Source organism: Carya illinoinensis, chromosome 6, assembly GCF_018687715.1.
Source record: "Carya illinoinensis cultivar Pawnee chromosome 6, C.illinoinensisPawnee_v1, whole genome shotgun sequence".
Taxonomy (NCBI): domain Eukaryota; kingdom Viridiplantae; phylum Streptophyta; class Magnoliopsida; order Fagales; family Juglandaceae; genus Carya; species Carya illinoinensis.
In genome coordinates, this window is record NC_056757.1 from 29,332,714 (window position 1) to 29,351,895 (window position 19,182).

At 34.4% G+C, this 19,182-nt stretch overlaps 3 protein-coding genes across 3 annotated transcripts; 2 read left to right on the forward strand and 1 right to left on the reverse strand.

Annotated features, from left to right (window-relative positions):
• Window positions 1-6,610: 6,610 nt before the first annotated feature.
• On the forward strand, window positions 6,611-10,431 carry LOC122313461 (tRNA(adenine(34)) deaminase, chloroplastic-like). The gene is made up of 3 exons (XM_043128495.1): window positions 6,611-8,155; window positions 8,918-9,025; window positions 10,047-10,431. The coding sequence occupies exons 1-3, from the start codon at window positions 8,043-8,045 to the stop codon at window positions 10,261-10,263; spliced, it is 438 nt and encodes a 145-aa protein (XP_042984429.1). The 5' UTR covers window positions 6,611-8,042; the 3' UTR covers window positions 10,264-10,431.
• A 1,056-nt stretch (window positions 10,432-11,487) lies between these two features.
• On the forward strand, window positions 11,488-13,065 carry LOC122313459 (lysine-rich arabinogalactan protein 19). The gene is made up of 2 exons (XM_043128493.1): window positions 11,488-12,412; window positions 12,719-13,065. The coding sequence occupies exons 1-2, from the start codon at window positions 11,714-11,716 to the stop codon at window positions 12,809-12,811; spliced, it is 792 nt and encodes a 263-aa protein (XP_042984427.1). The 5' UTR covers window positions 11,488-11,713; the 3' UTR covers window positions 12,812-13,065.
• LOC122313460 lies at window positions 12,890-19,174 on the reverse strand. The gene is made up of 4 exons (XM_043128494.1): window positions 18,965-19,174; window positions 18,708-18,831; window positions 13,959-14,087; window positions 12,890-13,157 (listed from the first exon to the last, which is right to left on the reverse strand). Exons 1-4 carry the CDS (start codon window positions 19,117-19,119, stop codon window positions 13,050-13,052), a joined length of 516 nt encoding a protein of 171 aa, XP_042984428.1. The 5' UTR covers window positions 19,120-19,174; the 3' UTR covers window positions 12,890-13,049.
• Window positions 19,175-19,182: the final 8 nt, after the last annotated feature.

Here is a 19,182-nt window from a genome sequence, read left to right on the forward strand (position 1 = left end):
ATAAATGAGTAATTATATATACATAGATTCTCATCTTATTTTCATCTTATTAAATAAGATATGATATATTCATTATTATTATATAATAAAGAAATTTGTAATAAATGATTATTTAATAATGATAAATATATTATATCTTACTTAGTAAAATAAAAATGAGATAGTAGTATAGTATATAAAATTTTCCTTTATAAATATTACATTTTCATGAATCATCCTTTATTTTAAAAAAATAAATAAATTGAAAATTTGATAAGAAATTTCTACTCATCCTGAAAAAATGACAATACAATATATAAATTATTTTTTGTAAAATACATATTGTTTTCATATGCCCATCATTCTCCGACTTGCTTATAATTATTTGATTTATAATAGTTACAATCGTGAGCATATAAATATTGTATAATTATTTAAAAAATAATAATATAAACAATACCCACATAAAAAAATTAATTTTTTTTAATAATAGACATTTTTTTTAAAGCGACTATACAACGCTTGCATACTTTACGACTATACATAACATTACTTTTTAATTTTTAATTTTGTTTTTTTAAGTATAAAACAAATGGGTATTTTTTTTTTCGTCTGTTGAAAAAGTCCAGCCATTTTGAATATATTGATTTTTTACTAGAAGGGCGTACAATAGACAATTAAAAGATACATTAAGGCCCGTTTGGAATTTGTTCAATCTAATTTTAAATGACTTCTTTATTTACTTACTTTTTTTATTATTTTTACCTCTCTTTTCTTTTTTTTTATTTCTTTTTTTATTCCCTTCCATCATTCCTTAACTCCCATAGGTTTGATCATATAGAATCTGGCCCATTTTCTCATTGAGCGAAAGGTACGAAATAAATCAGATTGATTTTTAGATCACAAGTACTATGTGAAATCTTCGATTTTTTCCTCTTTCTCTATCCCTATCCTGCATGTACAACGTTTAAATCAATAGAGAACCTTTTCTTCTGTATCTGTATGAATAGATATTATTACATTCTAATTCCTTCCCAATACCTCCCAAGGAAAATCCCGAATTGGATCCCAAATTGACGGGTTAGTGTGAGCTTATCCATGCGGTTATGCAGTCTTCGAATAGGAATTCATTTTCTGAAAGATCTTGACTTTTCATGCTTTGGTGGGTCTCTGAGATCCTTTCGATGACCTATGTTGTGTTGAAAGGATATCTATATGATCCGATCAAATATCTAATTTTTAAATCATTAAATCCATCTCAACTCAATTTCTTTACACATGGAATTCACAATTTTTTTCAAATCAACACCTCTTTACAAGCCGGATTCACAATTTTTTATAAATACATATAAACTCGTCTTGACATCAAAATACATATAAACTCATTTTAAGTAGGTTCCACAAAATCCACTCAACCATCTTAACTCACTACCATTCATAAAGAATTCAACTTATCATAACTCAACTCAACATCCAAACGGGGCCTAAGATCTTATTTCGTTATACAGACGAGATGAAAAATCCATAAATAGTAGTGAGATAACTTATAAATAGTAATGAAATGGTTTGAGTTAAGATTTTTATGAGATTTTGAAAAATGAGAGAAAATTTTGAATAAAAAATTTTGAAGTTAAAATAGGGTTAGAATATAATTTTTGTTTTGAGATTTGAAAAAGTTGAACTGTGTTTTATTTTTGTTTAGAAGTTTAGAAAATTTATAGTGATTAGGTAATGATTAAATGAAAAATTTGAAATTTTGAAATTGAAAAATATTTGTATTTAAATGATATTTGAATATTGAGATGAGATTGGATGGTTTCACAAGTTTGTGAAACCAAATCAAGCCTAAGAGAATTCAAAGACTCTACTATATTGTAGTGGAAATGCTTAGAAAATGAGATGAAATGAGAAATCTGTTAATAATAATGAAATAGTTTGAGTTACAATGTTTTATGAGAGTTTGAAAAAAATTGAATAAAAATATTATGAAATTAAAATATTATTATAATATAAATTTTTTAATATTATTTTTATTTTGTGATCTTCAAAGGTTATTTTTTTTAGATTTGAGAAATTTATAATAATTAGATAATGATTAGATGAAAAATATAAATATTTAAAATTAAAAAATATTTATGTTTAAGTAATATTTTAAGAAGAAAATGAGAAAAAAATGAAATCATCTCATCTCCCGAGCAACTTCTAATGTTTTGACTATTACATTACTATATTTTTATTTAATAAATTCGACTGGTGTAAGATAACAAGAAGAAAGTTCATCAAATGGTAATACTTTTACATGCGAAAATACTATTTACAAGTTGGCGTTACTTTTACATACGAAAATACTATTTACAAGTTGGTGTGGACAACACATTTATAATATTGCTTAAAATGAGGGAGATAAATATATGATATAGATTTTCTAATATTTATTCTCATTCAATATTCTTGGCCAACAAGTACATTCAAAATATTAGATATGGTGTAAAATCAATTTTACATGTATCTTTCTCATCTTAATTTAAGGGTCTATTTGGGGTTGGGTTAAGAGTCTTAAAAAATGTTTACATAATCTTAAAAACTTTTTAAAGAAAAAAGTATGTTATTTTAGCGTTACATATTAAAATATTTTTTAATCTCAAATAAATTAAACAGCTAGTTGGAGGAAAATCATCGTTTTTATATTTTTCTCTAACATACTTTTTCTGATAATGTGAAACGAAATCCGAATTTCAAAAAAATTGTTAGTATCCATAAAACTTTCAAACTTCTAAAAATATGATCATAATTTTTAAAAAATCAAATAATGGTGATTTCTACCTTAAAAAGTATTTTTTTTAATTTGTTTCTAAATAAATGTAACATGTTTAAAAGTGTTTTAAACATGAGTAATGCTATATATAATTATTAACTGTCAAGTATCGCGTACTACTTTTGAAAAATAATAGAATATTAAAAAAATTAATTTTTTATGCATGTCATATATTTACTTATTTAAAAAAAAATACACAACGTTTGCATATTCTATAACTGTAAATATTATTTCTCTTTAAACATATAAATACTAAATAATAAATAACATTTTAATAATAAAATAAATTACTTAAATTATAAATCCTAAAACTATAACTATAAACTGTATTTTTTATAGTAATCTCAAACATACACGTTATTGAGGCCCTCTATAAGCTGTATATAAACGTAGGTGGGAAACAAAAGTACAATTATGCAATTCCAGTCGCAATCCCCAAGGCATCTTTGGTTCTTCCACTCTTTTGAAAGGCATATTTCTTTGCTTTTGTCGTGAAAATACATATTTTTGGCACGATTCCGATTGTGTCGTTTAGTTAGATCGGTGGAGAGAATCGGCTACTCTGAACGACAGAGTTTTTAATTGTAAATTTTTGTTAAAAAATGACAAAATCGATAAATCATTTATTTTTTTTATTTTAAAAAGTTTATAAACATAAAAAGATATTATAAAAATAAATTTATAAATTAACGTAATTTCATATAATATGTTAGATATATTTTATAATAAAATTTAATTTTACAATCTAACGTAGTGTATCAAATCATATCAATTAATAGATTTATTTTTACGAAATTTTCTTATAATTAAATCATGTATCTTTTATCAAATGATTGAAATTATCAAAATTGAAAACACGTAAGAGCAAAATTCAGAATCATAATAGGAGCATCAATTTATCTAGAAGAGGAAGATTATTTCAACTTTTAATAGGAACACAAAACTAATAATATCTTCATAGATTATTCCTCAATATCCATACGATTTTTAAGGACTCGTAATTTGATTTTTTCTAGGAAGATTCTTGGAAATGTATATGGCAAGGACCATTCATTGGGTTGGTTCTATTGGATTCTGTGAACATTCAGCAAGAAGCTAGCTGAATAAGAAAACATGATTAGTTTCATTGACATTTGGAAGGGACAATAAGAAATAATATTTATAATTTTAAAATATATAAGTGCTATATTTTAAAAAAAATAAATAAATATGAGATTCATATAAAAAATTAAATTTTTAACAATAGATTCTATTTTTTTTAAAATGATAACGCGACATTTACAGAACTCGTAAGTATAACTAATATTCTACACTATTTTATCCACTTTAATGATTTGATGATAAATCCGTCAGACTACATGTGGCGGGTTGGGTCGCTTGCCTACCATTAAATTTTGCAATTCATTGTCGGAATTTTCAAACCTATTTATGAATGAAAATACAAATAGATGGTTTTTTTTTTTGTCATATCTTCAAACAAATGATTCACACAGTCATTATTTGCGGCAAAGTAAAGAAGGAAAAAGGGAGCATAAGTTATCCAAATTTTCAGCCAACGAGCACATTAAATCAATCAATAAATATAACTTCTAGAAAGAGTGACTTCCTTTTCAATAAAAAAAAGGGGAGAAAAGAAGATGGTAAAAATGCTAAAAAAATATTTTAATTTTGAAAACTGCAAGCATCTACAGATTTTATAAAAATTATTTTAATTTAATGCCATTAATTAAATCCCCTCGTTTGGTGCGTTTTAAAGGTATTCCATTTTCCAACTTGTTTAAAGGAGGCTGAGTGGAGCCACCAAATTGATTGCTCATCAATTAATGACATTGAAATTTGACATTTTATTTATTTATATAGAAGAAACAATATGTTTATAATATAGATTTATTAAAAGGGGGCTATTAGAGACATAAAGAAATATCCTAAAAGGATTTTACAAGTTAACGTGGTGCATTACCAATGTGTGACATCTCTCTCTCTCTCTCTCCATTTCCCTTGTTGGCGATTTATGCCCCATTGGGGTGGTTTCCAACCACTCTAGCCATCAGGCAATTGTCGTTGGCCATGCAAGCTGTGACTATCCCAGCCACGCCGTAACTACCGCAACACAGTGCACAAAACCTCTCCCCCTGCCTCTCCCCTTCGCCCCTTTCCCTCTCCTTTTTCCTCATCAACGATGTCTACCTCCCTTGGTGGTTCCAACCACCCTAACCAACAGATGACAACTATTGACCACATAAGATGAGACCACCCTAGCCACGCAAGTCGCGACCACACTGTGACAACCATGACACAATGCATGAAACGTATATAGCAAGCTACTGTCTGTTGGTAGTGCTACTTGAACCTATGATGATTTCTAACACCCTAAGGTGGTCCCTGACAACCGTGACGAGCACGGGGAGGGGGAGAGAGAGAAGGAAGGGAAGAGGTACGGAGAGATTAAGGGGAGAAAGAAAAAAATGGGAAGACGTAGCACACTGGTAATTTACCTAATCAGTGTATAAGATCCCCTTTGTGGGATTTCCTTACCTTATTAAAAATATATACATATATATTGTATAAATATAAATATATATTGTATAGACATACAAAATAAACTTGAAATTATATATTTATATATATTATTTAAACACATTTTATAGTTCGGATTAATTTAATGACAACACTTAATGCAATAAAAATTGTATGTTATATCTATATTCTAGAAAATATTTAGATTAAAAAAATTATAAAAAAGCATAACCCATGATACACCATTGCATTGTTTTGTTGGAGGATTGTCAATGACAGACAAACAAAACAATTGGCCTAGTTTGGGGATAAAAGTTTTTAAGATATTTCATTCATAAATATTATTTAAATATAAAATATTTTTTAATTCCAAATTTTTATATTTTTCATTTAATGATTATCTAATCATTATAATTTTTTCAAACTTCTAAACAAAATATAAAAATAATATAATTTTTTAAGTTTTAAAATAAAAATTATATTGAAAAATTATATTCAAACAATTTGTTAATCTTATAATATTTTTATTCATTTTTTTTTAAATTTTAATAGAATATTTTAATTCAAACTATTTTATTATTATTCATAAATATTTTAAAATATTCTAAATATTAATGACATGTTTCACATATCGGACAACGGGCTTGCTGGGCCTACAACACAAAAAATGTAAGGGCTCGTTGGATGGTGAAATATTTCCGATATCAAAGTCAACTCTCTTATCCTTATAGAAAATTTTTATGTAAGAGTATGGACCTTAATTCTAACTTGAAATTTTGCTCAAAAAAAAAAAAAACTTGAAATTAAGCTTTTATACTCCTTATCGAGGAGGGCTCCCGTTTCTAGTAACAAGGGGTGTCCTCCACTGTATTAGGTACCATGTCGTCGTGACATTTATTGTGACGTGGCTACTCTGAATTATGTCTAGTGCAACAAGTTGGTGAGTGTGCCAATGTCTGAGCACTCTGTCAGGAATAGAGCCTCCCCCAGGGATCTCTTGCCTGACCATTCAATGCTACATGGTTCTCTGTAGTTTACGTAAGAGTTGATGCTGTCTCATCTTTCACGTTTATCCTTTTGCCACGTTGGCTTTGGGCCCTCTTTCATCTGTCTTGATTGGTGGGCGGTTACGTCCCGCCTGAGATACCAATCTTTATCTAAAGTCCAAGCCCAAGCTCATTACGTCTATGGGCTCAACATATCATCGTCATCTCCGAGTATTCAAGCTGCTCGAAAGAAAAGCTTGTCAAGGGAGGAAGTGGGTGAGGGACATTTAGGTGGTGTTGGGAGAAGTGGGAGAAGTGGGTATTTTTGTAAGAGAGTGGAGGTTGGAGGTTGAGAGAGAAATGCGAGTTCATCTAGGAGTGTGGAGTGTGGAGGTGGCAGAGGGAGGAAATGTTGGCGGTAGAGAGAGAGATGCGTGTTCGTTGAAGAGAGAGGATGCGCAGCAGAGGTGGGGGCATTGGTGGCAAAGAGAGAAATGTGAGTTCATATAACAAGAAGAGCTGGAGAAGAGTAGTAGTTATGGTAGTGAATTTTATATTGGGAAGAAGAAAAATTTTACCTCGTCTTCCCAAGAATGTAGTTCAAGGCATGAACTGCAATCAGACCCACTTGAATTGAGGAAGGGGGATTGTAGACAAAACGATGGAAGGAAAACAATTTTTGAAGAGTGAGAATTATAGAAGAAGAGAAGATGGTTCTAGTTCATCCTATTACTCATATTCGTCTTCTGGGTTTTGAGAGTGATATGGAAGTTCAGAATAAGCAGGTGAGATTCAAGGAAGAATCATCAAGTGGGTTTAGGGACTCAAGAAATAGTGGGAAAGATAAACTGGCGGGGGAAATGGAAGTGGTTAGACAGCATAAGAGGCATAAAGATGATGCAGGTGGACAAGGAGCAACCTCAGAACAGAGAAATACTGGCGTGAGGAATGGTGTTGAGTGGGAGTGGATGAAGAAGAAGAAGCTCACTGAAATCTCAGATGAAGAAAAAGAGTCGGAACAAATCCTCACAAATGCATTCATGATTATCAAGAACCTATGGAAGTAATAATGGAAAGACATCCAGCTCCCACAAGAAAATCAAGGATGAGGAAGAAAATTTAAAATTGGTGACCAATCTGGACAAGGGAACAAGAAAGCAATATGATCAAATGGAGAATCAAGTCTTTGAAGTATCAAAACCAAGAAGAAATTAACACCAGCAACCTACAGAATTTCCCGAGTTCTGCGCCAGCAATGTCGAGACAACTCTCTTACAAAAAAAGAAACTCCCACCAACTCTTTGAGACATCCGAAATTCAAGAATTTAATACGGAGACTGACACAATGAGATCGAAAGATAAAATAAGTTACTATGAAGCAGATTAAACATATTTATTTTTTGTCAAAAAGTGGGTCAGCATCAAAAGGCACTTCCTTGCTTTTGGAAAGGATAATCTAGGTTTTAAAAAAGATACAAAACGTTTTATCTTTACCTTCACCTTCTAGAGGCATAAGCAGGTCTCCCATTGTAGAAGTGTTTTCAGAAACCAGTAAAACTGATGCACCTGGACCTGCCTCGGAAAGAACCTGTTAGTGCAAGATTGACTGAAATCTCAGGGTCTGAGGAATAGACGAGGAATTGAAACGAAGGAGACTTCAGCGGAACAAGCAAGTTCCAAGAGATAGATTTGATGAATGGGAAGAAGCATATAAACTTGAAAGTAAGCGGCAGAGAATTGATGAAATGTTTATAAGGGAGATGCTGTTAGAAGCCAAGAAGGCTGCTGATGCTTGGGAGGTGCCTGTTGGGGCTGTACTTGTGAAGCTTGGAAAGATTATTGCTCGTGGATGCAAACTGTAAGTTGTGTGAGCTTATTTGTCTCTTGTTTGGTTGGATTTTGGGTATTTATTTGGAGATATGTATTTCAGTGTGGAAGAGTTACTGGACTCCACCGCTCATGCGGAAATGATTTGCATACGTGAGGCTTCAATGGTACTTTCCTATGTTTTAGAACCTGTTTTAAGCTTTTGTTTCTAAAACCTTAAATCTCATCTCAATTTATGTAAGATGCAACCGTGCCTAAAGATTGAAAGCCGCACACTTTATTCAACTCATGTGGAATATAACTGAGGACTTGGATTAATTGCTACATTTACATTGAAAAACATATATGGCATATTGACTGTCTTTACGCTGCTGGTTAGACTGCAAAAGGGAGCCGCTGCTATCTAGGGCAGTATGAGAAAAATGTCAGTTCCTTGATGGGTTGACGTACAATAGATAGGAACATTTGCATTGTACTTGCATCATACTTAGAAAGAAAAAAAATAGAAATGAACAAAATAAAATAAAATAAAAGAAGAAATAGATGTATGTACTGCGGTACTGGCCATTATACGTATCAGTGTCTAATGTTTTGTTATGTACCTGTTATTTACCATCCCGGTTACCAAGTTAACAAGAATATGATGGCAGTAGTAGTATGAACATGCAAAGGCCTCTCTACAGTCTCTTTAGAGCACATAATACCGATTAGGTTCTTCTATATGGAATGTACTTTCCCTGTCAAACTGTTTGATTTCATCTTGCTTCAGCTTGATAATGTTGTCCATTCTCAGGAGAACGCTTTACGTAACACTCGAACCATGTCCCATATGTGCTGGAATCAACATTCTTGTATGGGGAGCACCCAATAAGCTTCTTGGAGCTGATGGCAGCTGGATTAGGTATGCTGGTTTTTTGTTTTTTTGAATCCCATGGTGTAAAATGATATTTAAATCAGTCAGCCATTGTTTTTTATAATATCATGTAATAAGAATTCTGCCTAATCAAAAACTTGCAGTTTTTTTTTTGGGGGGGGGGGGATATTTTATCAGTGTTGAGTGGTGGCTTGATTCTTGTTGAAAAGCACCATTCCAGTCTGTTCGCTTGAGCGACAGAGCGAAACTTTAGATAGATTGTTGGATCGATAATTGCTCGACAATCAGCTCGAGCAAGACCTCATACAGATTGTTCGCTTAACTCTTGCTCAATAGTTAGCTCGAGCGAGATCCATGTAGAGTGTCGCTTGATACTCTTTCGATACTCAACTCGAGTGAGTGCCAGATAGTGTCCAGCGAATGTTCGTAAATTAGGGTTCTTGCATCGTTAAGTATAAATACATGCGTATTTTCATTGTATTGTACTTTTCAACGACTAGAATATAGAAAGAGAGAGAGAAGTTCTTTTGTGAGATTCTTGAGAGTTCATTAAGTGTATTGAGACTTTGGGATTGAGGACTTTTGTGATTGATTTCTTGTACTCCACCTTTATTTGATAGTGAATTCATTGAGATCGACCCCGCCAGTGGACGTAGGCTTACTCTAAGCCGAACCATTTAAATCTTGGTATTCTGTATGTATGATTGTTGTTTTTCATTTTTTGTTTGCTTACGCTTTTATACTTTAAATTAGCTGCTGATAATCAGTTAATCCCAACAATTTGGACTATCTATTTTCTTTATTGAAACAAACTCAGAATTTCCGATTTCATAACAAAGGCATGGAAAAAATACATTGTGATCCAAATTTGAAAGAATAAGTTTTTCACTATTAGTCTTCCTTAAGCACACGCTATGCCTATGAATTAGCATAGTTGTTATATTCTGCATTCAAATCCTGTACAATCTAGTAGTCATGATTTTATTTTCGAACCACTTCTATCCTCTGCATGTGGGTGAACTGTAATTTATTTATTTGTTTTTCACAGACTTTTTCCGGATGGAGTTGGGAATGGGACGGAAGTTTCAGATAAGCCAGCTGCTCCTGTCCACCCATTCCACCACAAAATGACAATCCGAAGAGGTGTTGGCATCAGAGTGTGCAGATTTAATGCTGCAAATCTTCTAGCTGAGGAGAAGGAAGAAAGAGAAGAAAGAAGAGCCCCCTCCCCAGCCTTCACATCTTTCTCTCACACCATCCATTAAGGATGGTGTGAGAGATGCATGATTATCTTCCATATTTTCTGTCTGTAAGGATGGGACTGGACACCGTATTTCTTCAACTGGTTAACATTATATTGAAAGAGCAATGATAGACTGACAACCAAATTACACTTTGTTTACAACTTATCAATAAAATAATATTTTTTTAAATTCAAATCCATAAAATCAAAATCAAAATTAAAATAAATATTTCAAAAAATATTATTTTATACAAATATTGTATAAAAATTGTAAAGTAGTTGTTGTTTTATCATTTCTCATATTGGTATTGTTGTGTCCTTCAAACGAAATAAAGTTGGTATTGTTGTGGGTTGTCTAAACCGCTAGACTGAACATTATCTGATGTCGAATGGCTTTACTAAACCGCTAGACTGAACATTATAAATCCCCAAGTTGTAAAAATGGTGCAGCCTAGTGGTTGAAAGGCGAGTTTGGGATGAGTTGTAGACTCGGGAACATCTTGGATTTGATTCCAAATTATGAGTTTTACCATATTACATGATATACGATTCTAGGCTTTTATCTATTTCTTGGGTTTCTTTTGCACATAAATGGCAAGCATAATGCTAGCGTTAGAGTTGCTAAACCAGAGACAAAACCTTCCGTTTTCCTTGATCGTAAACTGAACATCAAGCAAAGAACCTGCCGAGTTCATGATATCGCCATGGGTTAGAATTCGGAACCGAGTAAGGGTTTGGTTGGCAGCAGGCTTGAAACAGAAATGGCTGTTTGTTTACAGCGAAGATGAGGTTTTTCAACTTTTATATCAAATCTGGGTCATCAGAAATTTTTGGTGAAGCCAGGAAGGAGTTCTAAAGCCTTGCTTCACCCGACTCTTGGATAGGGACTGGTCACCGGCGTTTAGGTTAGATGTTGGGATCTTTATGGTAATACGTACATATAAAAAAAAAGGTCGGTAGGGGTTTATTAGCTTTCGCTGTATCATTTTAATGTCCTTTCCTTTTGCCAAAAGCCATAAGAAATGAGAATTTCATGTTCTTATGAGAGAATGTACAAAATTCAGATGACTAGAAAGTTCGGAACTGACATCCATGCATAAGAGCCAGAGGTCTTAAGTTGTCATATTCAGTCCTAATCATCAGTGCCAACAAAGAAACAGTATCAGAAACGATGGTGGAAAAGATTGATTAAAAGATTTCAGTAGGTATTATGAAACTTGGAAGTTAAGAAATAAAAGCTTCTGCCATATTGTGAGGTTGAAACACGATTACTAAGCTCAGCCTTGAAGGGTCTAAAAGCCTTAACAACTTCGTTTGCCAAATCATTAGAAGGGATGTAGCAATCACATGAGCCATGAAGACTACATCTCTCCCTCCAACATTACACAGCCCGTTTTTTACTCCTCCCAACTCCCTCTCTGTCGTATATATCAAACCACCACTATGTCTCATCAGTTCTCATCTTCACAGAAATGGCTTCAATGTTGTGTGCTTTCTTTCTAGTTTTTCTTAGCTTTCCGCCATTTCTTGGCAATGCACAAGCACCGGTGGCCGCACCGGCTAACTTGCCAACCACAACACCGGCTGCACCATCGAATTTGCCTACTGCAAAGCCGCCGGCTTCTACCACACCATCATCAGCAACAAAACCACCGGTAAGTGCAGCAACAACCCCACCTGCCACAACTCCTGTCTCATCACCACCTCCTAAAGTTCCACCAACTGTAAGCCCAACAGTCCCGCCCCCTCAAATTCCACCTCCACAACCCCCACAAGCTCCACCTGTCTCGACCCCATCACAGCCACCAGCATTGCCACCACCACCAGCTACTTCACCACCACCTCTACCACCAGCTTTACCCCCACCACAGGTATCTCCAGTACCAAGCCAAGCACCACCAGTGCCTGCCCCCGCAAAGGAGGCACCGACACCAGCACCACTGCCATCACCACCAGCACCAGCACCAGCGCCAGTTAAAGAGGCACCAGTTCCAGCACCCATCTTAGTGCCCTCACCTGCTCCAGCTCCCACAAAGCACAAGAAGAGGAGGCGGCACAGGCACAAGAGACATCATCATGCCCCAGCACCAGCACCAACTATTCAGAGCCCCCCGGCACCTCCTACAGTGGTAGACACACAGGAAACATCACCAGCACCATCCCCAAATTTGGTAATGCCTTTAGTCTATTAAATTGCTCTAACTACTATTTTCCTTGGCTTGCTGGCAAACTAATTTCTACAACCAAATATAAAATTCTGAATGAACAGGATTGTTCAATATTGATGATGTTACATCTCACATATATATTTTTTCTAAATTCATAATCAATAGAAAATACCTTAATCCACAACCCCAGTGAGTTGAATTCTGAACCTCCTCTCAGAACGAGAGAAAAGAACCAATAAGCTACAGCGTTATTGATCACATCAAAATTCTTTTAGCAATCATCCTCAATTTTTTTTTCTTGATTTTCAGAATGGAGGGCTTGCACTACGTCAGCAGGGAGGAAGGTCCGGAAGGTGGATGAGTACAGGGGTCATAGTTGCCATTCTGCTAGCTCTTACATAATACAATTCCTGGAAATCTTGCATGATGAAGATTTGTTGTTATACTGGAGAGATGATTATTTCATTATAAGAAAAGATATAGGAATGAATAATAAGGAGACTGCACCAAATTGCAAGGTTTTTGTAGTTCCAAATTTTAAACGGTTAATTTTTAATGAAAACATGCTTTGATTTGTAACACAGACATGAAACTGTTGAACAGAGAACTCAATCGAGCTTAATGAACTGAATGCCACACATCAAAGTTGATCGGTATCTGAGTCCATATTGATTTCCTCCCGTAAGTCATACTCAACTATGAGGCCGATGTTGTCAACTAATTTGTGATAACGAAGACACCCTGCACACTGATGAAAAACATTCCCAGTTGGTCAAATGAACACAAAAGATCCTATGTTCTAAAGTATGAAGATATCAGTAGTCAACCAGCCTTTTTTAAGACTCGAAAGTATCCAGTGAACAATATACACAGTGGACATTAAAATTCATCACAGATTTCATAAAATATTAAACATTGATTTTATGTAATACTTAGTCCTTAGATGAATTATGCAACTAGAAAAATACTCAACGCCATCTCAGATAATAGAAATGGCATGACCCAAATCAAAGATCAGGAAGAACCTAGCTTGTTGCAATCTGCTTTCATTATTATTTTCAAAGTTGCTCTTTTAGATTCCATTGGGGTCTTGATGCTGGCCTGTAACCAGGCACAAATAATATCTGACTTCATTTGTATTCCTATTCAAGTTGGTCATAATCTATAAGTTTCATGAAAATGCACTGTACCCAAATACTATTGAAAAACGTTACTTGTAATAAGGTGACAAAACTGCATCTCTTTTCACAGTACTGTCATCTAAAAGTCATATCAAGTTTGGCTGCCTCAGAAGAGAAACATAAATGAATGTTCTTACGAAACATAGCAAATGCCAAATATCAAATAAGATTTTGATCAGTTCTTACGAACCCATTTTCTTATCACAACTAATTAGAAACACAAGTATCATAATGATAATACAGCCCTGAAAAGAATAATTCAATGAAAGGAAAACAATTCTAGGAAATGAACATTCACTTCACCAACAAAGAGAAACATACCACATAAATTCTTCCATGATAGAACTAAAAAGAAAAATAGATAATACCTGTACATAAATAAGGCCCCGCTCATAGGCCAATCGATTAACAAGCCTCTTTGTTCTTTCACCACACAAATCACAAGTAAATTGTACAAGCAAGCTTCTTCTTGGAAGTTTTATGTCAATATGTGCACCCTGCATGGAAAACTTCGGGAACTAAAATGGGCCAAAATAAAAATTAACAAAAAAAACATAACGAGTGCATGCTGCTTGGTTTCGAGGGACAATAACATAAAATGAAGTGAGAAAGGGAACTATTATTTTCAAAAAAGAGCAGCTAGTTTCTCAAAAGCAAGCCAAAGAATTGTAGGCACATCCTACCCTTCAAGAATGATGTGGAGGTGAGTAGTGGGTTTAAGACCCAAATGGTTCATGTGTAATCGACTAATAATATTTGAATTAAATATTAAGAGTAAAATAAGGAAGAGATATATGGAAGAGATACAGAGAGCTGGAGAGATTGCTAACATGAGTGGCGGAGAACCACACAATCATTCATGTTGAGGTGTAAATTATCAGATAAGAACAAAACAAGTGGGGAAAGACTGAAACAAAATTGAGTTCTAAGTGCTGTCATATTTTAATTATTTTCAATATGCACAGCCAAATATTCCCAAGTAAAGAAATATTTGAAATGGCTTCAATAATGAAAAATGAATCATACTGATTTCATTAAAGTGCATCAGAATTAGGTGTTTAAGTTCCACACCTGACCAAAAAACTAAACGATACATAATTGAACTATGATAAGATGGCAACCCATTAAGGTTAATGGGCTACATCCTGTTTTACATATAATCTCAATTCTTTAGCATAATTTAGGAAATTCGAAAGTAAAATCACTTCCACTTTTGAGTGTGCTACTGGGTAGTAAAACAGTGAAATCTCCTGTGGAACAACATCTTAAACTCAGTAGAACCAATGGCCCTTGATTGAAGATCCACCAGTTTATATGAGGCTCATTGGTAGACACATTTATCGCAGAGTCACTTGAACAGACCCAGCTTATTCAATGCGAACTTTGAGTCTGCTTATGGATCAGCCTCGTTTACCATATTTGAATGCTGCACACAGAGTTCTCCAATACATCAAAGGTGCTCTTGGTCAAGGGTTGTTTTTCTTCTCTTCCAACTTCTCAGTCTCTAAAGGCATTCCCAAACTTTGATTGTGAAAGCTGTTCTGATACTAGAAAGTCCAATACACAGGATCGTGTTTTTATTTTCTTGGTATTCTGCAAAAGCCGAGTATAGATTGATGGCTTCCACAGTTTGTGGATTGAGCAGGCTTATGTCATGCTTCAATGTTTTCATGTTGTACCTCAACCTGCTCAGTCATTTTGTGACAACATGCCTGAAGCACTTCACGTTGCCACAAATCTGTATTTAATGAGCACGCCAAGCACATAGAGATAGATTGACATATTGTGAAGGAGAAGATACAAACTTTCCATGTTAGTACTTCTCATCAAGTAGCTGATATTTTAACCAAGGCTCTTGGCTCTCAACAGTTAAATTTGCTTTTTGCAAGATTGGAGTTCATAATTGGTACACTCCATCTTGAGAGGGCCTACTGTAGGATCAATTGTTCAACCCCAATCTTCTTTAGTCAGCAGGGTTAGCGGAATTGCTTTTACATTATTCAGCTCAGCTCTTGGTCATGACTTCCAGCTCTGCAGCTCATGGTCTGGCATGGCAGATACCTTACATATACTATAAATTTCATTCTTTGTAGCAGATAGTTTAGTTTGGTAACAGTTTGTTCATTAGTTTTGGTTTTCTGCCACTTTTAGTCGTTCTGTTTGAGCATAAACAGAACAAGTGGCAATTAAATCAAAGCAGCAAGAGTTAAATTTCTGTTTCTTCACAAAAGCAATCATGAAAGGAATAATAAACTGTAGGGGTGTAAAAATTGGTCCCAGCCCTTTTTTTTGGTTTTTGTTGTTTTTTGGGGGGGGGGGGGGGGGGGGGATCTATCATTTTCCCTGACCGAACTGGACCGAACACCCATAGGGACCAGACCGGTAGCGGTTGGTCCGGCCCAATTATTTTGTTATTTTGTTTCTTTTTTGGCAAATAAGTTAATAAAAAAAGTTATTTAAATTACTAAAATTAAAATTAAGAGAATTATTAATGTGGATTATGTAACTAACTCATTAAAAAAAATATTTATCTATAATTATATTTATAATGCTGATAGTTACTACTTACTAACTAGACTTCACTCTTTGGTATGCATAATTATTAATAATGTCATACATTTTATATATGGTTAATGAATATCAAATAATTTCATAGTATATAGATTACTCATGCTTGCTTGCAACGTAGGTATTTAAAAAATAATAATTACCTAATTACTTTAATTAAGTGTAAATAGTAGAGTATGTATGAATGTATGATATATTAACTATTTACATATATTGACATAAATTATCACATGATTTATGATTTATTATTAATTGATAGCATGTATTATTTTATATTTTATATGGTCAATGATAATAAATTAAATGAAAATTACATCATTAACTTATATAACTATTATATTTTTTTTTGATAAATAACTTATATAAGTATTATATAAAAATAATATATTAAATTATTAAAAATATTTTAAATATATATATAAGGGTTCGATTCGATCCAGTCCAAAATTTATAGACCCTAGGACCGGACCGAATTTCTTCGGTCCACAATTTTTGGGACCAAGATCGACTGGTACAATATTTGGTCCGATCTGGTCTGGATTGAAATTCTGTACACCCCTAATAAACTGCCAGTGGCATTTGGCCCAAATGGTATTGAACCTCGGACCTCATTTGAGATTGAGATATGGGGTTTGAATCCCTCACCTCCATTCCCTAAATTAAAAATAAATAAATAATAAATTCTTCAAACTGCTCATAATAGTTGCTTAGACAAAAATGCAAAATGAGTTGAATCCCGTTTCCTGGGTTCATGACTTCAAGCGCCAATCATGTCATATCAATACTTAAAATAATGCTAGATACAATCTTAGGGTGTGCAAGTTATTCGTACTCCCTTTGAAAAAAATAGACCCACCATTAAAAATAAATTTTTTCATGCGAATCTCATATTTGTACACTTTATTCAAAGGGAATATGTGAGCCTTGCACACCTTAGTAATGATTTCCCTAATACTTATATAGCCAAACGACAAAGGAATTTTCCCAATAATGCATAGTTAAACCTGAGCATATTACGAAACCTGTGGGTTACAGTCCTTAGGTATGTTTTTGGCTTTTGCATTTTGAAGGGTTCGTTTTGGAAGATACTTATTGATCAGAAGTTCTTTGAATTTAATTTTGAGAATGCTTAGTGGTGGAGGATCACTGAGAACAATCGTAGGGTCACTAAGTATATCTCCATTGATGTTGCTGATGCAGGACGCAATCACCAACTAACGTGGCAGCTGCATGTAATGGTTTTCTAGAAGATCTTGTTAGGCGGTGGAAAGTTTTGATCTCCAGCCAAGCACCAACAGAATGCTTATGATCACCCCTTTTCAACAGCTGAATTATCGAAGTCAACATGCCTTTAATTTGTTTCCTGATTTGCTTCTTCTTTTGATTGTTTCCTTTTCCAATTGTTCCTTTTATTATTATTTACTTTTCCAATTCGTGATCCTACTATATATTGATGATCGTTGTAATAAGGATATTATCATTGGAGTTAATAAGAAAATGGTGTGATATTAAATTCATGTTGATTACTAGTTGTGGAAGACACAGCTGTGTTTTTTTTTTTTTTTATAACTTCCTTCCGCTATGCCAATTTTGGTATCAGAGCAAGGTTCTACCTGGTTCAATGGCAAGAGATGACGGTACCACTCCCAAGGTGAAGATCGTGGAGTGAAGGCCATATGGACAGCCATAAATTCACAAGATCAAAGAAACCAGCAGCGATTTGAAGGGATTGAATGCATGCTGCAGGACATTCAAAGAGGCATCACTAGTGTCCATGTTGGTGGTGACATGAATCAAGAAAATGAGGGGGCAGTTTCTTTTTTTTTGACAACCTCCCTAGACAAGAGATTCTTACTATTGAGGAAATATCCAGCAATAGTGTTGGATTAGTGCTGCATGTGTAAGAAGAATAGGGAATCAATTGATCACCTGCATCTACATTGTGAGGTCGCCAAGACCTTGTGGGATGGTTTTTTTGCAAGAATAAGATTATCCTGGGTCATGCCTTGCCGGCTGGTAGATTTTCTAACAAGATGGACTCCAAGGCAATCATCAAGTGTCAACAATATGGAAGATGGCCCCTATATGTATGTGTTGATGTATTTGGTGGGAGCAAAATGATAGAAGTTTCGAGGATCGTGAGAGGACTATGAATGAGCTTAAAGTTCTCTTCTTTAAAACCTTGTTCTTATGGGTGGGGATCCTTGATTTTAATGGTCTAGATGCCCATGATTTTCTACTTTCAGTTCTAAACCCTAATTAGGTACTTTCTCATGTATACTTCTTGTGTACTAGAGCTATGCTACTTGTTCTTATGAATAAAATTCTCGATTACCTATAAAAAAGAAATTAACCACAACAATTCTTTGATTCCATGATTACTGCCATTGCCATCGATAGTAAATTATCAAAATCATGAACTTCTCCATCGACCAATACCCCAATCCAAAAGGAAGACTTTACCCAACTTTTATCTAATTTGAAATTCAGCCATTTAATAAGTTATGACAAGGAGCAATAGATAACAAAAGAATGCAAATTTTCCATACCGTGCCCGAGACTTCCGGTTCCGACTCCGGTTGTTTTTCAGAACTATCTTCAACCAATCCAGAAACCGCCAATATCCGGTACGCTCGCTTCGGTGCCACCACTGTTGTCCGAGAACTCCTGGACCTGAGTTTATAGTATGTTACAAAGATTCAGGGAAACTTAAAGTTGAAGGTAAAGATCCAAAACGAAAAAGAATAGAAATCGAAAAGGAACCGAGAAAAAGGTAAAACCCCACAAAGGGTTTCGGGTAGGTGACCTGGATAGTGCAATAGAAGGGTTTGGCTTGGACGGTGAAATGGGTTTGAAGGAGATGGGACACAGAGGGCAATGGACAGAATTTTGAGGGTTCTGTACAGGAGAGGAGAGACGAGGAAGGGCGGGAGTGAAACGGCACCCAGTTGTTACCGCCATTGATGGTCTTGATTTTGTAGCTGTTGAACTTGGAACAATTTTGGTCTTTGCCAGTTTTAAGCT

Excerpts from the sequence above, each read along its gene's own strand:
- LOC122313461 (XM_043128495.1), top strand. The coding sequence starts at position 8,043 with ATGTTTATAAGGGAGATGCTGTTAGAAGCCAAGAAGGCTGCTGATGCT. Across the intron at positions 8,156-8,917 it reads ATTGCTCGTGGATGCAAACT|GAGAACGCTTTACGTAACAC; the intron begins GTAAGTTGTGTG and ends GTCCATTCTCAG. Across the intron at positions 9,026-10,046 it reads GCTGATGGCAGCTGGATTAG|ACTTTTTCCGGATGGAGTTG; the intron begins GTATGCTGGTTT and ends TGTTTTTCACAG.
- LOC122313459 (XM_043128493.1), top strand. The coding sequence starts at position 11,714 with ATGGCTTCAATGTTGTGTGCTTTCTTTCTAGTTTTTCTTAGCTTTCCG. Across the intron at positions 12,413-12,718 it reads CAGCACCATCCCCAAATTTG|AATGGAGGGCTTGCACTACG; the intron begins GTAATGCCTTTA and ends CTTGATTTTCAG.
- LOC122313460 (XM_043128494.1), bottom strand. The coding sequence starts at position 19,119 with ATGGCGGTAACAACTGGGTGCCGTTTCACTCCCGCCCTTCCTCGTCTC. Across the intron at positions 18,832-18,964 it reads CCTTCTATTGCACTATCCAG|GTCCAGGAGTTCTCGGACAA; the intron begins GTCACCTACCCG and ends CTATAAACTCAG. Across the intron at positions 13,158-13,958 it reads GGGGCCTTATTTATGTACAG|TGTGCAGGGTGTCTTCGTTA; the intron begins GTATTATCTATT and ends GTTTTTCATCAG.